This window comes from Malus domestica, chromosome 07, assembly GCF_042453785.1.
Source record: "Malus domestica chromosome 07, GDT2T_hap1".
Lineage (NCBI taxonomy): Eukaryota > Viridiplantae > Streptophyta > Magnoliopsida > Rosales > Rosaceae > Malus > Malus domestica.
The window spans coordinates 1,901,689-1,917,137 of record NC_091667.1 but is presented as its reverse complement, the minus strand read 5'-3'; the positions used below and the strand labels follow the sequence as shown (position 1 = coordinate 1,917,137).

The window sequence follows — 15,449 nt, the reverse complement described above, 5'->3', positions numbered from 1 at the left end:
TAAGAGCAGTCATAGTGGAAACCCAACCTAGTTGACTGGAGATCCCAATGTCAAATTCTATAAATAGGAAAGACCCCTATAATCATTATATAACTTTTACATTCATATATTCATACACATAGTGCACTATTGTTAGAGTTTTGTAGTGTCCCAAAGAGTCCATATGACAAAGTATTCAACATAATCCTGGTTCGTTAGAGCTTGTGATTTTAAAGTGCTACTATTACAAGGACGTGATCTTTGTATATTGGGAGACAAGTGCCGATCAACCATAAGTACTGTAATGGGACGTAAATTTGTTTTAAGGATAGAGTATCTAACATTTGCTTCGACTGATTATACCTTTTGTTAATCCATTATGTCATGTTCATTTGATTGATCATATGCTTGTATTACTTTGATATATAATTGCATGACTTATTTTTTAATTATCTATGTAATTTAATATAGTAATTAGACCCTATTTTTCTAACAGTTTCTGATCTCGTTAAATCGTTGTACACTATAAGTTAATTTGTTGCTTCCCCTTACTGTCGTAGTTCATGATGGACATCTATTCTCAGTCATGTTCTCGTGATTTGACAGAATACAGGATTCTAACAAGTTTCGTTGAAACAATCGGATCTTAACATGTTTGTGCACCATCCCACTATGTTTTCAGCATCATTGTTGAAAAAAGAGTAAGAACATCCGTCCAATTCAAAAGCTTTAAACTTAACTCCCTTTAAACTGTACTTCGACTCTTTTTCCCAAAATAAATAATGGGTAACTTGAAATAGGTCTAATTTTATGGCCCAACATTAAGATTGGTCCAATTTTTAGTTATTGTTTATTTAGGTCTGATGACTAGGATACTATGTCTGCACTTTTTGTTATTAGATTGATTTTTTTACATTGTGATTGCTATTCTACCCTTTTATAGCTTTTAAACGTTGTCCATAGATTTCCCACATTTTAGATTTGTATCATCATTAGTTATCCATCATAGAAAAGAGTAATTCTTTTGTTTCTTTCATCTTCTGCTTTCCGATTTCTTGATAATGTTTTTTGGATTTTAAAATACTTATCAATCTATTTTAGGGAGGCTTTTAATTACTTATGTCAGGTTCCTTAAGTGTCGGCATAACCCAAATTTCAGTTGATCTTTTACAATCCAAGTTACCTGTCATATAAGTATTTTTACAATCTCAACTACCTGTCATACATATAACACAATCACATATAAAGCTCGAGAATCATGTCAAAAGCCACTGGAGCAATACTTATATAACATACAATCAATGTCAAAAGCCACTGGAACAATACTTATATAACACAATCACATATATCACGAATCATGTATTTGAAATATCGTGGGGATGTGCCATACCTGTTATCCAGGTAGCAAATACCAGAAAAACCCGAACCAGATATTTGTCACGTTTGTTTTCATCATCTGCAGAGATGTTCCTTATAGTTCTCATAGCTTCATTTGAATTCAAAATTCAAATTTGGATGCTAATCCACAGGAATCGTCAGGAATATTCACAACAGGAGTGGGTCATTCAATGGCAATTGATGTAATTTGATTTCAAAGTATGAACACTTTAATTGTTGATGTGGATGGTTGCTCTACTTATTACCAAACAAGCTTATAAAATTGGATAAATAAGCTTAGGAAGGAATGGAAAAACTGGTTTATTGAACCATTTCCGATTAGGTGTTGAAATGTTTGCAGTGTTTGGATTTGAAATATCCTGCCAAAACTAATATTTCTTCTTCCTTCATAATATTTTTCTGTTTTGTTTTGTCAACATTCATAATAAACTATGATTTGCAATACCATAAGTTTTAATGAGAGATTTTCTCTCACAACCATTTCATTGTCCTAGTGGCGTGACTCGGCAAATCAATGTTCATCATATAGGTAAAATACAAACCAACCGTACAATAAAAATTTGTCATGTGGTGAAATGTTTGCAAGAGAGAATATCTCAATATTGAAAGCTGAAAACTATATTGAATGAATTGCATATTGTTTTGTTTACCAAAAGAAAAGTTCCTGCACGTAAATCATTAGTTAAGTCTCTGAATAACTATAAATGAAAAGTTCGAGTTAAAACTATTACTTTACTAAGCAAGAATCTCATTTTATTGTGGCAAAAACTGGACGGTAAAGCCCTTGTAGGAACCGGTATAACATAGTCCCTATGATGGTCCGTCCATATCCTGTTTTTGCTAGAGTAAAACTAGATCCCTGCTATGAAGTTGGTGCTTTACTTCACTACTTTTAAAGAAATCTCAGTTAAAGGACTCTTAATATTTCTTGCAAATATTTGGAATAAGTTGGTACACCTATAAACAATGACTTGCCGTTACAAAAGTAATCAGAGCTGAAGAAGACAAGTTGGCAACATTGACCTTTGATGTCCAGCTGACTTTTCCCCATGAAAAGCACAGTACTGAACGAAATTAAGCTTATTAATTCTGAGAGAGAGAGAGAGAGAGAGAGAGAGAGAGAGAGAGAGAGATAGGATGAGTACCGGAGAATCAAGGACTGTATGTGTAACAGGAGCCTCTGGTTACATAGCATCATGGCTGGTGAAGCTCTTACTGCAAAAGGGTTATAATGTCAAAGCCACTGTTCGTGATCCAAGTCAGTATTTCTTAACTTGCTCATATATAATGTTCAATTTCAAACAATTCATTCAACAATGTCAAATTCTGGATTTTGCATATTGTTTTGTTTACCAAAGAAAAGTTGGGTATCCAAATAATCACCATGCACGCCTCCCCATCCTTTTTTTTTTTTTTTTTTTACATTAGGATTGTATGCAAGACGACTATTTTGGAGTACCAATGACATCTCTCGTGCATCCAATTATTTTCTTTTAATTATTCTTGTTCTTGTTTTTCGGTGCCGATTGAAACCTCACAGCGAGTTAGTAAATGTTTGTAGGGGTGGGTTCGGTACGGTTACCGTACCAAAACCCTCGTACCAATTACCGTACCAAACTTTCGGTTTGGTAAAATCTATTACCATTACCATACCAAACTTTCGGTATACCGAAGTTCGGTATTGCCAAATGTTCGGTTGGCATTGTATGGCAATGGTAATTGCCACTTTGTTTTGGGACAAAATTTGTTTTTGCTTTTTTAACCCAATTCAAGGGCAAAACTTTTTTATTGTACCTTTATCTCATACATTGTAGCCTAAATTCATCTATTATTCATCATTTACAATTCACACACACAATAATTCAAATGATGCATCAAGATTCATGATGAAAATTAAGCTTACAATCCAAATAGAAGTTACGAACCAAAACAAATAGAAGTTTCCTCCATGCTAAAGATCTTCTCTATCCTCCATTGGTTCAAACACACCTCTAGAACTTTCCCAATGTCTTCTCCCTTATGACCCGTGATCTTTATGAAGTTTATGATCCGTTTGTGCAACTTTCATTCACTATCCATGAAGTGAGCGGTAACTACCATGTAGTTAATGTTTTGTACCGATGTCCAAGTATCGGTTGTGATACTTACCTTTTGATTATGCATTGCTTCAAATAACTTAAACTTCTCCAACACATATAAATCCCACACATTGGCCGCAACCTTCTTCCTATTTGGAATCTTGAACCGAGGTTGAGCCTCTTTCATCATATCAAATTATTAGAATATTATAAATATGTGTTATATAATTATATATTATATAATTTATAAATTATATATTATATTATATGTTCGGTACGGTAAGGTAATACCGTGGCAATGATATCCATTACCAATACCGTACCAAGAAATTTCGGTACGGTACAATACCGTACCATTACCGATTGGCACAAAAAATTTGGCACAAAATCGGTATGGCACGGTTGGTAATTCGGTTGGCACGGCAATTTGGCAAAAAAATCCACCCCTAAATGTTTGCCATTTTTCCTGCTTCCTGTATTCTTAGTTCAACTCCCTAGTTCTTTTACAGATGATGCAAAGAAAACAGAACACTTGCTCTCACTAGATGGAGCAAAAGAGAGGCTTCATTTGTTCAAAGCGGATTTATTGGAAGAATGATCATTTGACGCTGTAGTTGATGGATGTGTAGGTGTTTTTCATACAGCATCGCCTGTACAATATTCAGCCACTGACCCACAGGTCTGTCCCTTCACTTCATCCGTGCATCAAATTTTCCATCGTGTGCACGCGCTCGCGCATGCATAGAAAATGGATATACTTTCAAGACAAATGATGTAGAAACAAGAATGATTTATTTCTTTTCTCTATATTTCAGGTAGAAATAATTGATCCTGCAGTGAAAGGAACACTTAATGTTTTAAAATCATGCGCAAAATTCCCCGCTGTCAAGAGAGTGGTTTTAACATCTTCTATGGCTTCGGTAGGGATTAGTGGAAAACCTCTGACCTCTGATGTGGTTATGGATGAAACATGGTACTCGGATCCATTTTTTTGTGAGAAGACCGAGGTAAGTGCGTTCCCATACTATTGAATAATTTTGGACAAAGATGTAAGGTAACACAAGACGAAGCAGTACATGATGATGAACTACAAACTCATAAGAACTTCCTTCTTCATTTGTTCAGCAATGGTATCCTCTCTCAAAAACTTTAGCTGAGGAGGCCGCCTGGAAATTTGCTAAAGGAAATGGGATTGACTTGGTATCAATACATCCAGGGATTGTCATTGGTCCACTCTTACAGCCAACTCTTAATCTGTCCATCGAGTATTTTCTGGATTTAATGAGTGGTACAATTCACCCCCTTAATGTTAAAACACTAACCCTTGTGATGTAAACAGTTGATTCTGTTTTGTTTCTCTTTTGTGCTCAGGTATCAAAACACTGTTTATAAACCACACATTCGTGGACGTTAGAGATGTTGCCTCTGCTCATATTCAAGCATTTGAAGCTCCTTCAGCTAGTGGCAGATATTGTTTAGTTGCCCAAGTTGCTGACAGTCCCGATACTCTAAAGATTTTACGAGAGCTTTACCCCACATTGAGCCTTCCTGAGCTTGGCAATCCTTCTGACTCGAAGTTTCAAGTGTCCAGGGAGAAAGCAAAAGGTTTGGGAATCACTTTCCTTCCTCTGGAAACAAGTCTCAAGGACACTGTTGAAAGTCTCAAGGAGAAGGGCTTCCTCAAGTTTTGAATTCTGCAACCTGCAGCAATTTCTTAATTTAGTGCACGAGGCGATCAAATAATTGGGAAATGAAGTTTGTTTTATGCTTGAGTATTCCAAAGAGATGCTGGACGTTATATTTATTGAAAGTATAAATGGGTTGTATGTATGAGTTGTCATCCTCACCATAGCTTGTCATTCACCTTACATCAACCTTTCTCCATGCTTGTCATTCACCTTACATCAACATTTCTCCATAGCTTGTCATTCACCAATCACTTTCCATAGCTTATCATTCACCTTACATCAACCTTTCTTAGTTGCTTGTAAAAACTTCTTTACTTGTAATTTGGTTTTTGCTTTTCCACTTGTTATGGCAGATTTTAGGGATTGTGTTTGTGTAGTTATCCTACAATCTATTGTAGCTTTCTTTTGGCTCTCTATAAGAGTTGCCTTCACTCTTTTGTAATCTTCATAATGAAATATACAACAAATATTGAAACCAAAACTCAACATGGTATCAGAGCAGGAACCATAGGGTCCTGACTCTGTTTATTTTTTTTACTTCTTCATTTGCTCATCATCGATAGAGATGGCAGAAGAAAATGTGTCTAGTGCCGATAGTGCCTCATCCTCTTCCCCAAACTTAACCTAAGGGGTTGAGAACAATCCAAATCAACGACTCTGCTCGGTGCTACTGAACGAGTTCAACTACCTTCCTTGGTCAAGAGCTGTGTCACTTGCTCTAGGAGGAAGATCGAAGCTAGGGTTTATTAATGGAAGCTCTGAGCCCCCAGAATCCACTTCACCAACTTACGATGCATGGCATGCTACTGATCAGCTGGTCATGTCCTGGTTACTTAACTCCATGGAGCCAAAACTGTCTGAGCTTTTCAGCTACTCAAAGTCTTCCCTTCTCCTATGAGAGTCTGTCAAAGATATGTATGGCAGCCAAAACAACTCAGTTCGCATCTTTCAACTGAAGAAGAGTGTGGCTAGTTTAAAGCAAGGTGATCACTCCTTTGTTCAACACCTTGGAAGTATGAAATCCATGTGGAATGAACTCGATATGTATCGTCCACACACGACTGATTCCGCTGTGCTACTCAAAAGGGCTGATGAAGACTAGGTGTTTCAACTTTTAGCAAGCTTGGGAGCGGAGTATGAAGACTTGCGTAGTCACTTGTTAATGACTCAAGAGCTGCCCTCTTTTACCAATGTGTGTCATGCAGTCCAAAGAGAGGAAACTCGACGAAGAGTGATGAACGTTGAGCCTAAATCAAACTCTGAAGCTAGGGTTTTCACGACAAATCACAAAGCAACTGGTGATAGGGTGCTTGGCAAGAAAGCAGACTGGAAATGTTCTTATTGCAACATGAAGGGACATTTAAGAGAAAAATGTTGGATTCTTCATCCGGAGTTAAAGCCTAAGTTTGATAGGGAAGGCAGGATGATCAAAGATGGGAAGGGTGGAGTCACTCCAAAAGCATTTCATTCAGCTTGTTCCTCAACTGATGGGATGACCAATTTCTCAACAAATCCTATGTCCTTGATCAACGAGTTTGCTGTTTTTCTTCAAAAGAAGCAAGGAAGCACTGAACCTGATGAAATGACACCTAAAAACCCTACGCAATGCTAGGGAAATTTGCTGGATTCTTGGCTGACTTGGAGAACACATCGAAAGGCAATATTCTAGGTATTTCAGTGCCATTTCCACTGCTCTTAATGCAAATGTTACACATGATTTTTGGATTATTGACTCTGGTGCCACTGATCATATAACTAATAAACCCTCTAGTCTCCACGATTTTCAAAGAACTATTGATCCAATTCATGTATATGTTGCAAATGGGAAAATGGAAACTATTCTAGGGAAAGGAAAGATTAGATTGCTAAGTGAGCATACTGATTCCACTGCTCTTTATGTACCTTCTTTTCCTTTTCAGCTTTTGTCAATAGGAAAAATCACAAAAACCTTAGACTGTCTTGCCATATTTTTCCCTCACAATGTTGTGTTTCAGGACCGAGTTACTCAGAAGAAGATTGGTGAAAGGTTCTGTTACAACCACACCCACTTTCTACTTATTAAAATGACTTCTTTAGTTTTTAATTGGAACCGTGGGACCCGCATTATTTTTATATCTTTGTTTCTAGTCTCTCTCTCTTCTTCCCTCTCTTTCCGAAACTCATCTCAGAACTCTCTCTCTTTTTTTTTTTTTTCAGTTTCTTCTTCTCACTCTCTCTAACTCTCTAAGCTCCGAGAACTCCCAACCCCTCTTCCCTTCGAATCAATAACAAATCAAGCCTAAAATTTATATATTTGGAATCCTTGAGACCTAACGAACTCAATGGTACCCTTGCATGCGCCATCAGAGCATTGTGGACTTTTCTGCCATTGAAGCCGATAGCTTTAAAGCTCTAAAACTCGAACCCAGGTGAGAAGTGTGTTCCTTCTTCAAATTTCTGGGTTTAATCACACACTGTTGTGTTGGTTTTATGGTCAAAATCGATGGTTTTGACCTTATCTCTTCTCTATGCCCAGAACCCGGTTCCGACAACGAACTCCGGCGAGTTTGTTGCTGTGGATTGCACGGATCCCTTCGAACCTAAACCCAGGTAGTTATTTTACCTTGCTATTTGTTGGTGGTACTGTGAGTGTGTGTGTGTGTGCAGGTGCATGTGCATGTGTATGTATATGTTGTGCATGTGCATGCGGTGTGTGTGTGTTTATATATGTATATGTATGTGCATGTGTGGTGCAATACATATGTGCATGTGCGGTGCAGTGCATATGTGTATGTGTGTCCGTGCATATGTATATGCATGTTGTATATGTTGTGCAAGTGGGTGTGTGAACTGTGTGTGTAGGTGTGTGATTATATATGTATGTGTGTGCATGCTGTGCATACCGTGCAAGTGGGTGTGTGAACTGTGTGTAGGTGTGTGATTATATATGTATGTGTGTGCATGCCGTGCATGCTATGCAGGTGTGTGTATGTTGGTGTAGGATGTTGGGCCGTGCGTGTACGTGTTGTGGGTGTGTGCGTGAGTCGTGTGAGTGTATGTATGTGTGTTGTGGATGTGAGTATGTGTGTTGTGGATGTGAGTGTGTACCGTGTGTATGTGTGTGAATGTACGGTGTGCATGCATGTGTGTGCACGTATATGGTGTGTTGCGTGTGTGCGTGTGTAGGCGTGGGTTGTGTATGCTGTGTATGTGTATGTGACGTGAGACTCTGTGTGTGTGTGTGTGTTGTATGTGTACTGTGCATGCTTATGCATGCCGTGTGTGTGTGTGTAGTGCATGCTTATGCATGCTGTGTGTGGGTGTGCAGTGCATGTGAATATGGGTTTAGGCTTAAGCCCAAACCCCTTTTTCTCACCTATTAGACCCTAACCCACTCAACCCAAAACCCATTTCCATTTCCTAAAATTCTATCTTTTGGGTAGTTTATTAAATTGTACATTTTCGTGCTTAGGTGAAGTAGTGGAGACTTACTTAATCATTTTCCGCACAATTCTGCTGCTTCGAAGTATCTGTGAGTGGACCACCTTCAAAATTGCATGTTTTATTTATAGAATTGCATAATTTAATAGCATGTCTTGCAGAATTATTGATTTGAGGAATACTTTACAGGAAGCATGATGATTTAATTATGATTAATATATAAATATTTTAAACTATTTTCATTATATCATATTTTCTATATAACCCTCATTCTGGTAGACTATCTGATCGATGATGATAGGATGCTAAGAATGCGTTTCAAATGATTTCTGAACACCTCTTCGTAGTATAGAGGATCGATGAATTTATGCTACGAAGTTGTATTTTAGAGATGTATTATGTTTTGTGCGTACCTAGTGAACACTATGCCGCCTGGGGCGAGGATCTGGTGTTAGCATTGAGGCTGGGAGATATAATCCCTAGCGAAAGGCTGAGGGACACGGAGATAGGCATTGGGTCGGGAGGGAGATATCTCTGGCTACGGGCACAGAGACTGAGGTGCAGGCATTGGGCTGGGAGTATTATTATTCAGTGCACTCACTAGCATCACAACTTGTGTTATGCTTCCTGATATGATTTATGATATGATTTTCTGAGATTGATTTGCAGATAGATATATGAATTGTTTTATGGCATGCTAGAGGTTTCAGAAAAGCTATCACTTATTATGCTAGTAGTTTTCATTATATAAACTGTGGGGGTTAGTATGTTCATAACTGTTTTTGTATTATGTATATATACAAGCTTGGTCCACTCACCCTTGTTTTGCGCCCCCATTCAGGACTTAGGATCAAGGCACATAATCCCGGCATCAAGGTACTTCCGCAGCGACATCTTCGAGTTCTCTCGGGGTAGGACCCACTCCTTTGTTCATTCAATCTTATCTTAATTCTTGTTAGTGACTAGGTTTAGCTGTATGCTCTGAACACGTTTTGTTAATTCATTGTTTTTTTTGTAATTCATAACCCGTATTTATTTCTTATTCCTAGCTTTTGTATCAATTAATGGCTTTCGTCACCCTCGGGTGTCGGCCAACATGTGCCTATCCTGGTATTCGGGTAATATCAGGGTCGGAGCGTGTCAGGTTCTTCTTGAATGGACTCTACTATCTCTCAAAAAGCTCAGTGTCAACTTAAGTCAAGTTCAGGAACACCAACTCTAGCATCAACGCCTTGCCCATCCCTCAGAACATGTGATGACCAAGTTGTTTCCCTTTTTTTGTAAAAACACATTGGAGTGTGAAACTTGTCAAATGTCAAAGGCCACTAGACTTCCTTTTGTTTCCTCTAATTCTAGAACTAGAAAACTTTTTGAGCTTGTTCACTCTGATATTTTGGGTCCTTCTTGTGTAGAATCCTTTGATGGGTATAGATATTATGTTACATTTATTGATGACTATTCCAGAGTAACCTGGTTGTATCTTTTAAAACTTAAAAGTGATTTGTTTGATGTTTTTAAGGACTTTCACAACCTAATCACCAATCAATTTTCATCTAAGTTATATATGTTAAGATCAGATAATGGTACCGAGTACACTTCCAATAACATGAGTAATTACTTGAGCAATCATGGCATTTTGCATCAAACTAGCTGTGTTGGTACACCACAACAAAATGGTCTGGCAGAGAGAAAGAATCGAGACTTATTGAAGAAGACTCGATCACTTATGATCCAAATGAATGTTCCTAAGAAATTTTGGTCTCAAGCCCTACTCACTGCCACATACATCATTAATAGACTGCCAACTCGGGTGTTGAATACTAAATCTCCTTTTGAAGTCATGAAGGGCAGGCCTATAAACTTGTCTCACCTCAGGACCTTTGGTTGTACTTGTTATGTGCACATTCAAGCTCTCCATCGTGACAAACTCGACCCTCGAGCTACCAAATGTGTGTTTATGGGATACGCCAGTTCTCAAAAAGGTTACAAAGTGTACAACCCTAACAAGGGGAAGCTCACAGTCTCTAGAGAAGTGCGATTTGATGAATATTCACCTTATTTCCACAAAGGGTTGGAGACTAATGCAAATATGGAAGATCTTATGGACCTATTTCCACTACCTATTCCAGCAGAAATTCATGAAGTCACTCCTGCTCATATCAACACTGATAATTCTCAACTCACTGAGAGTGTAATTGATGCAGTGCCAAGCTCATCTGGACCATCAGAAGCTCAACCAAATCAGCAAGCTATAAGTGCACCAAGAAGAAATCCTACACGAGATAGACATCCACCAGTAAGGTTACAAGAGTATGTTACTTACACTGCAAGGCATCCTATCTCTGCGGCCATTTTTTATCACAGATTTTCATCTTCTCATACTTTTTTCCTTAACAAATTGTCCCACACTTTCGAACCAAGGAATTTTCATGAAGCCACATGCATGCCTGAGTGGCAAGATGCTATGACTAAAGAGCTTCAAACTCTGAATGACAACCAGACATGGAGTATGGTGGATCTTCCAAATGGCAAGAAGGTCGTGGGAAGTAAGTGGATATATAAGACCAAATTCAACTCCAATGGAAGCATTGTAAGACACAAGGCACGATTAGTAGCTCAAGGCTTTACTCAAACCTATGGCATTGACTATAAGGATACCTTTGCTCCTGTTGCCAAAATGAACACAGTGAGGGTATTGTTGTCTGTGGCAGTCAATAATGCATGGCCCTTATTCCAAATGGATGTGAAGAATGCATTTCTTCATAAGGATCTTGAAGAAGAAGTGTACATGAAGTTACCTCCTGGTCATTCAAGAGAAAATGAACCCAACAAGGTCTGCAGACTTCACAAAGCCATATATGGTCTCAAACAGTCCCCTCGAGCTTGGTATTCAAAGCTTAGTTCAGTCCTTGAAGCTACAGGGTTCAAAATGAGTCATGCTGACTCTTCTTTGTTTGTTCGAAGTAGTATTACTGGCAAATTGGTTGTGCTTATATATGTTGACGACCTAATTATTACAGGTGACAATATAAGTGAAATCAAGATGCTTAAGCAGTCACTTCACCAAAAATTTGCCATTAAAGACTTGGGGCCCTTGAAATACTTTCGTGGAATTGAGGTAGCTACCTCTTAAAAGGGATTGTTCTTGAATCAAAGAAAGTATGTTCTCGATCTTCTAGATGAAGCTAACATGATGGTATGTAAACCAGCTCGGACACCCCTAGCTAGCAAACTTCAGTGACATGAAAAAGGTGAACCTCTTTCGGACCTTAGTGTTTATCAGCGAATGGTTAGGAAACTTATTTATCTCACCATTACTAGGCCTGATATCTCATATTCAGTTAGCCTAGTCAGCCAGTTCATGCACTCTCCTACTCTAGTTCACTGGGAAATCATCAAGAGAATACTTCGATATCTCAATGGCTCAATAGGAAGGGGGATAATTATGAAGAACAATGGATTAAATCACATCTTGGCCTACACAGATGCTGACTGGGCTGGAAATGCCCTTGATCGAAAATCCACAACAGGTTTTTGCACATTTGTTAGAGGGAACCTTGTCACTTGGAAGAGCAAGAAACAAACTGTTATTGCTAGATCTAGTGTCGAAGCTGAGTATAGGGCTGTGGCAGCAACAGCCTGTGAACTCATATGGTTGAAAGGTCTTCTTTTCGAGCTCGGATTCACAAGCATGACACCTATGTCCTTGTATTGTGATAACCAAGCTGCCATGCATATTGCCTCCAATCCAGTATTCCATGAAAGGATCAAACATATTGAAGTTGACTGCCATTAATTCGTGCTCAAGTTCAATCCAAGGTGATAGACACCGTGTTCACACGCAGCCACGATCAACTTGCTGATTTATTCACAAAAGCACTACACTCTACTCAGTTTCAGCGTTTGTTGTGGAAGCTTGGATCAATCAATCCCCTTGATCCAGCTTGAGAGGGTGTATTGAAAGTATAAATGGGTTGTATGTATGAGTTGTCATCCTTACCATAGCTTGTCATTCACCTTACATCAACCTTTCTCCATGCTTGTTATTCACCTTACATCAACCTTTCTCCATAGCTTGTCATTCACCAATCACTTTCCATAGCTTGTCATTCACCTTACATCAACCTTTCTTAGTTGCTTGTAAAAACTTCTTCTTGTAATTTGGTTTTTGCTTTTCCACTTGTTATGGCAGATTTTAGGGATTGTGTTTGTGTAGTTATCCTACAATCTATTGTAGCTTTCTTTTGGCTCTCTATAAGAGTTGCCTTCACTCTCTTGTAATCTTCATAATGAAATATACAACAAATATTGAAACCAAAACTCAACAATATTTTTCCTGTTGAAATTGCTTTTAGATCTTTGTCTATGGTTCATGTGTAATTTGTAATGTTTCAAAATAACTCTAAATAAAAAAGTTCAAGTTGAAATTGTTTTACTTTATTGTCTTCGAAGGAATCTTAATTTTGAAAATTAAGATTTCTTTCCCCAATATCGTCGTTCTTCAATGTGTCCTCCCTTGAAGACATCAGGCCACAAGTGCCTATGCAACATGCCTTTGTTCGAATGCACAACTGTCAATTCTTATGAACTTCCGGCGATAACACAGAGCTGGTCCAATCTAAATGTTCAAATTGTCCTTAGTCACTCTCTTGAAGGACGGCAGATTTCTCTGACTTTATAAGCTAGATGTAGTTCAGGACCTTCAACAACAACAACAACAACAACAAAGCCTTTTCCCACTAAGTAGGGTCGGCCTATGAATCCTAGAACGCCATTGCGCTCGGTTTTGTGTCATGTCTTCCGTTAGATCCAAGTACTCTAAGTCTTTTCTTAGGGTCTCTTCCAAAGTTTTCCTAGGTCTTCCTCTACCCCTTCGGCCCTGAACATCTGTCCCGTAGTCACATCTTCAAACCGGAGCGTCAGTCGGCCTTCTTTGCACATGTCCAAACCACCGGAATCGATTTTCTCTCATCTTTCCTTCAATTTCGGCTACTCCTACTTTACCTCGGATATCCTCATTCCCAATCTTATCCTTCTCGTGTGCCCACACATCCCACGAAGCATCCTCATCTCCGCTACACCCATTTTGTGTACGTGTTGATGCTTCACCGCCCAACATTCTGTGCCATACAACATCGCTGGCCTTATTGCCGTCCTATAAAATTTTCCCTTGAGCTTCAGTGGCCTACGACGGTCACACAACACGCCGGATGCACTCTTACAGTTCAGGACCTTCAACCATCGCAAAAAATTGATAATTGAATTTTCAATCGAATTCATTTTCCTCAAAGCTTAAGAACACTAGATCCAAACTAGGCAAATACACCTCTGGTTTACTCTTTTGATAATCTGTATAGTATGATTACCAGTTGACGCATTTTCCCAACTGAGTATCATCATTCTGGTGGAAAACCACACATCTTAACCCGTTACCCATATCTCTAGCTCGATATGACAGATTTCTTGTCTGAGATGCCTCTATCTTGCCTTTTGTCCTGTGTTCATTCACTTTTCACGTGTACGTATCTTCATATACAACATTTGTATTTGCTCATACTTACTTTTCAGTTGCTAAGTTTACACTTTTTTCTCGTGATTAATGGAATGATTAAAACCAGTTTTTATTCGTTCCCTTCTCTTGTCTTGGGCAAACATATTTCTAACAATCTCAAAAGGTACAGAGAGCTACCAATTTACTGATGCCCCAAAAGGAGGGGAGTCCCTTGTACTCAGAGGTTCCTGCCAAAGCCAATGGGAGGCCAGGAGAAGTTCCAAGTTGTGTTGTTGGAACTTGGAATGTTAGGTGTACCAAACAGAAAATATATGTAAACTTAAAATGAAACAAATTTAAACTGTTTGCACCAATCGTTATTGAACTTCTAATCAAGAAATGGTGCAATGAGTGGGGTACTAGGCTACTAGCTAAGTCTTGATTCTTTTCCATGCCTTCAACGCTAAGGACTTGGATATTTCTTAGTGAAAGTCAAGATTTTAAGTATTAATTGAATAAAAATTAGTTTTAATCAATTTATATTAAACTGCGCCTTGATTAGAGGCTTAAGAAACTAACAGATTGCTTACAAATGAAATAAAAAATACTTGGAGATTGCTTTCCTGTTACCTCAAATGAATGGTGGAGGATGAGAGCATGGATAGATTTTTCAATGCGTCTGGGACACAGGTGTTAAGAGTATAATCTCACACAGCAGCAATGCATCCCAACCTCCACCAGATTAGATTCTTTCACTAGGTTGTTATGCTTGGAATGTTTGTGATTAGTTATATACTTTATGCTGAGCTGACACATATATTGGGATAGGATATTTATGTATAAATACCATGTGTATTATTCAATTGATTAATGAGAATTACAATTACATTTTTCACTCTCTCTCTACATCTCTCTTTCTCTCTCTAAATGAATTTCCCTCTCTGAGTTCTTAACTTCAACATGGTATCATCACCATCGTCTAACCGACTCCGATCCGGCGCTTCCCTCTTCTAGCAATTTTCTTGCTGTTCTTGCATTTTCTGATCTTCCAAACAGATCCCTACTTCTCTGATCTCTTCTTTTTCCTTCTCAATTTAGCCCCTCTTGCTATGTCGGCGGCAGCATCCTCTTCGGATTCTCCTTCTCCACCTCCTGCAAACCCTAATTCTCCAGCAAATCTTCCTCAGAGTGCCCTCTCCAACCCTCCGATCATGACGCTTGGCACGCAGCAGCAATGCATCCCAACCTCCACCAGATTAGATTCTTTCACTAGGTTGTTATGCTTGGAATGTTTGTGATTAGTTATATACTTTATGCTGAGCTGGCACATATATTGGGATAGGATATTTATGTATAAATACCATGTGTATTATTCAATTGATTAATGAGAATTAC

The 15,449-nt window shown here is 38.5% G+C and overlaps 2 protein-coding genes and 1 long non-coding RNA gene across 4 annotated transcripts; all 3 read left to right on the top strand.

The window, feature by feature from the left end:
- The first annotated feature begins 2,464 nt into the window (after positions 1-2,464).
- Positions 2,465-5,288, top strand: LOC103438446 (phenylacetaldehyde reductase-like). Of its 2 annotated transcripts, none has more exons than XM_070825160.1 (5): positions 2,465-2,635; positions 3,965-4,134; positions 4,271-4,462; positions 4,581-4,743; positions 4,827-5,288. In XM_070825160.1, the coding sequence occupies exons 3-5, from the start codon at positions 4,367-4,369 to the stop codon at positions 5,144-5,146; spliced, it is 579 nt and encodes a 192-aa protein (XP_070681261.1). In that variant the 5' UTR covers positions 2,465-2,635; positions 3,965-4,134; positions 4,271-4,366; the 3' UTR covers positions 5,147-5,288. The 2 variants fall into 2 exon arrangements, with proteins under 2 accessions (XP_070681261.1, XP_070681262.1); XM_070825161.1 differs by having other exon boundaries at positions 2,478-2,635; positions 3,954-4,134.
- A 2,024-nt stretch (positions 5,289-7,312) lies between these two features.
- Positions 7,313-10,030, top strand: LOC139197525 (uncharacterized). Its single transcript, XR_011582977.1, has 4 exons — positions 7,313-7,551; positions 7,659-7,732; positions 8,595-8,654; positions 9,405-10,030. It is a non-coding gene; the product is annotated as an uncharacterized lncRNA (long non-coding RNA).
- A 1,819-nt stretch (positions 10,031-11,849) lies between these two features.
- On the top strand, positions 11,850-12,359 carry LOC114825737 (uncharacterized mitochondrial protein AtMg00810-like). Its single transcript, XM_029104760.1, has one exon. The coding sequence runs from the start codon at positions 11,850-11,852 to the stop codon at positions 12,357-12,359; it is 510 nt and encodes a 169-aa protein (XP_028960593.1).
- The last annotated feature ends 3,090 nt before the right edge of the window (positions 12,360-15,449 follow it).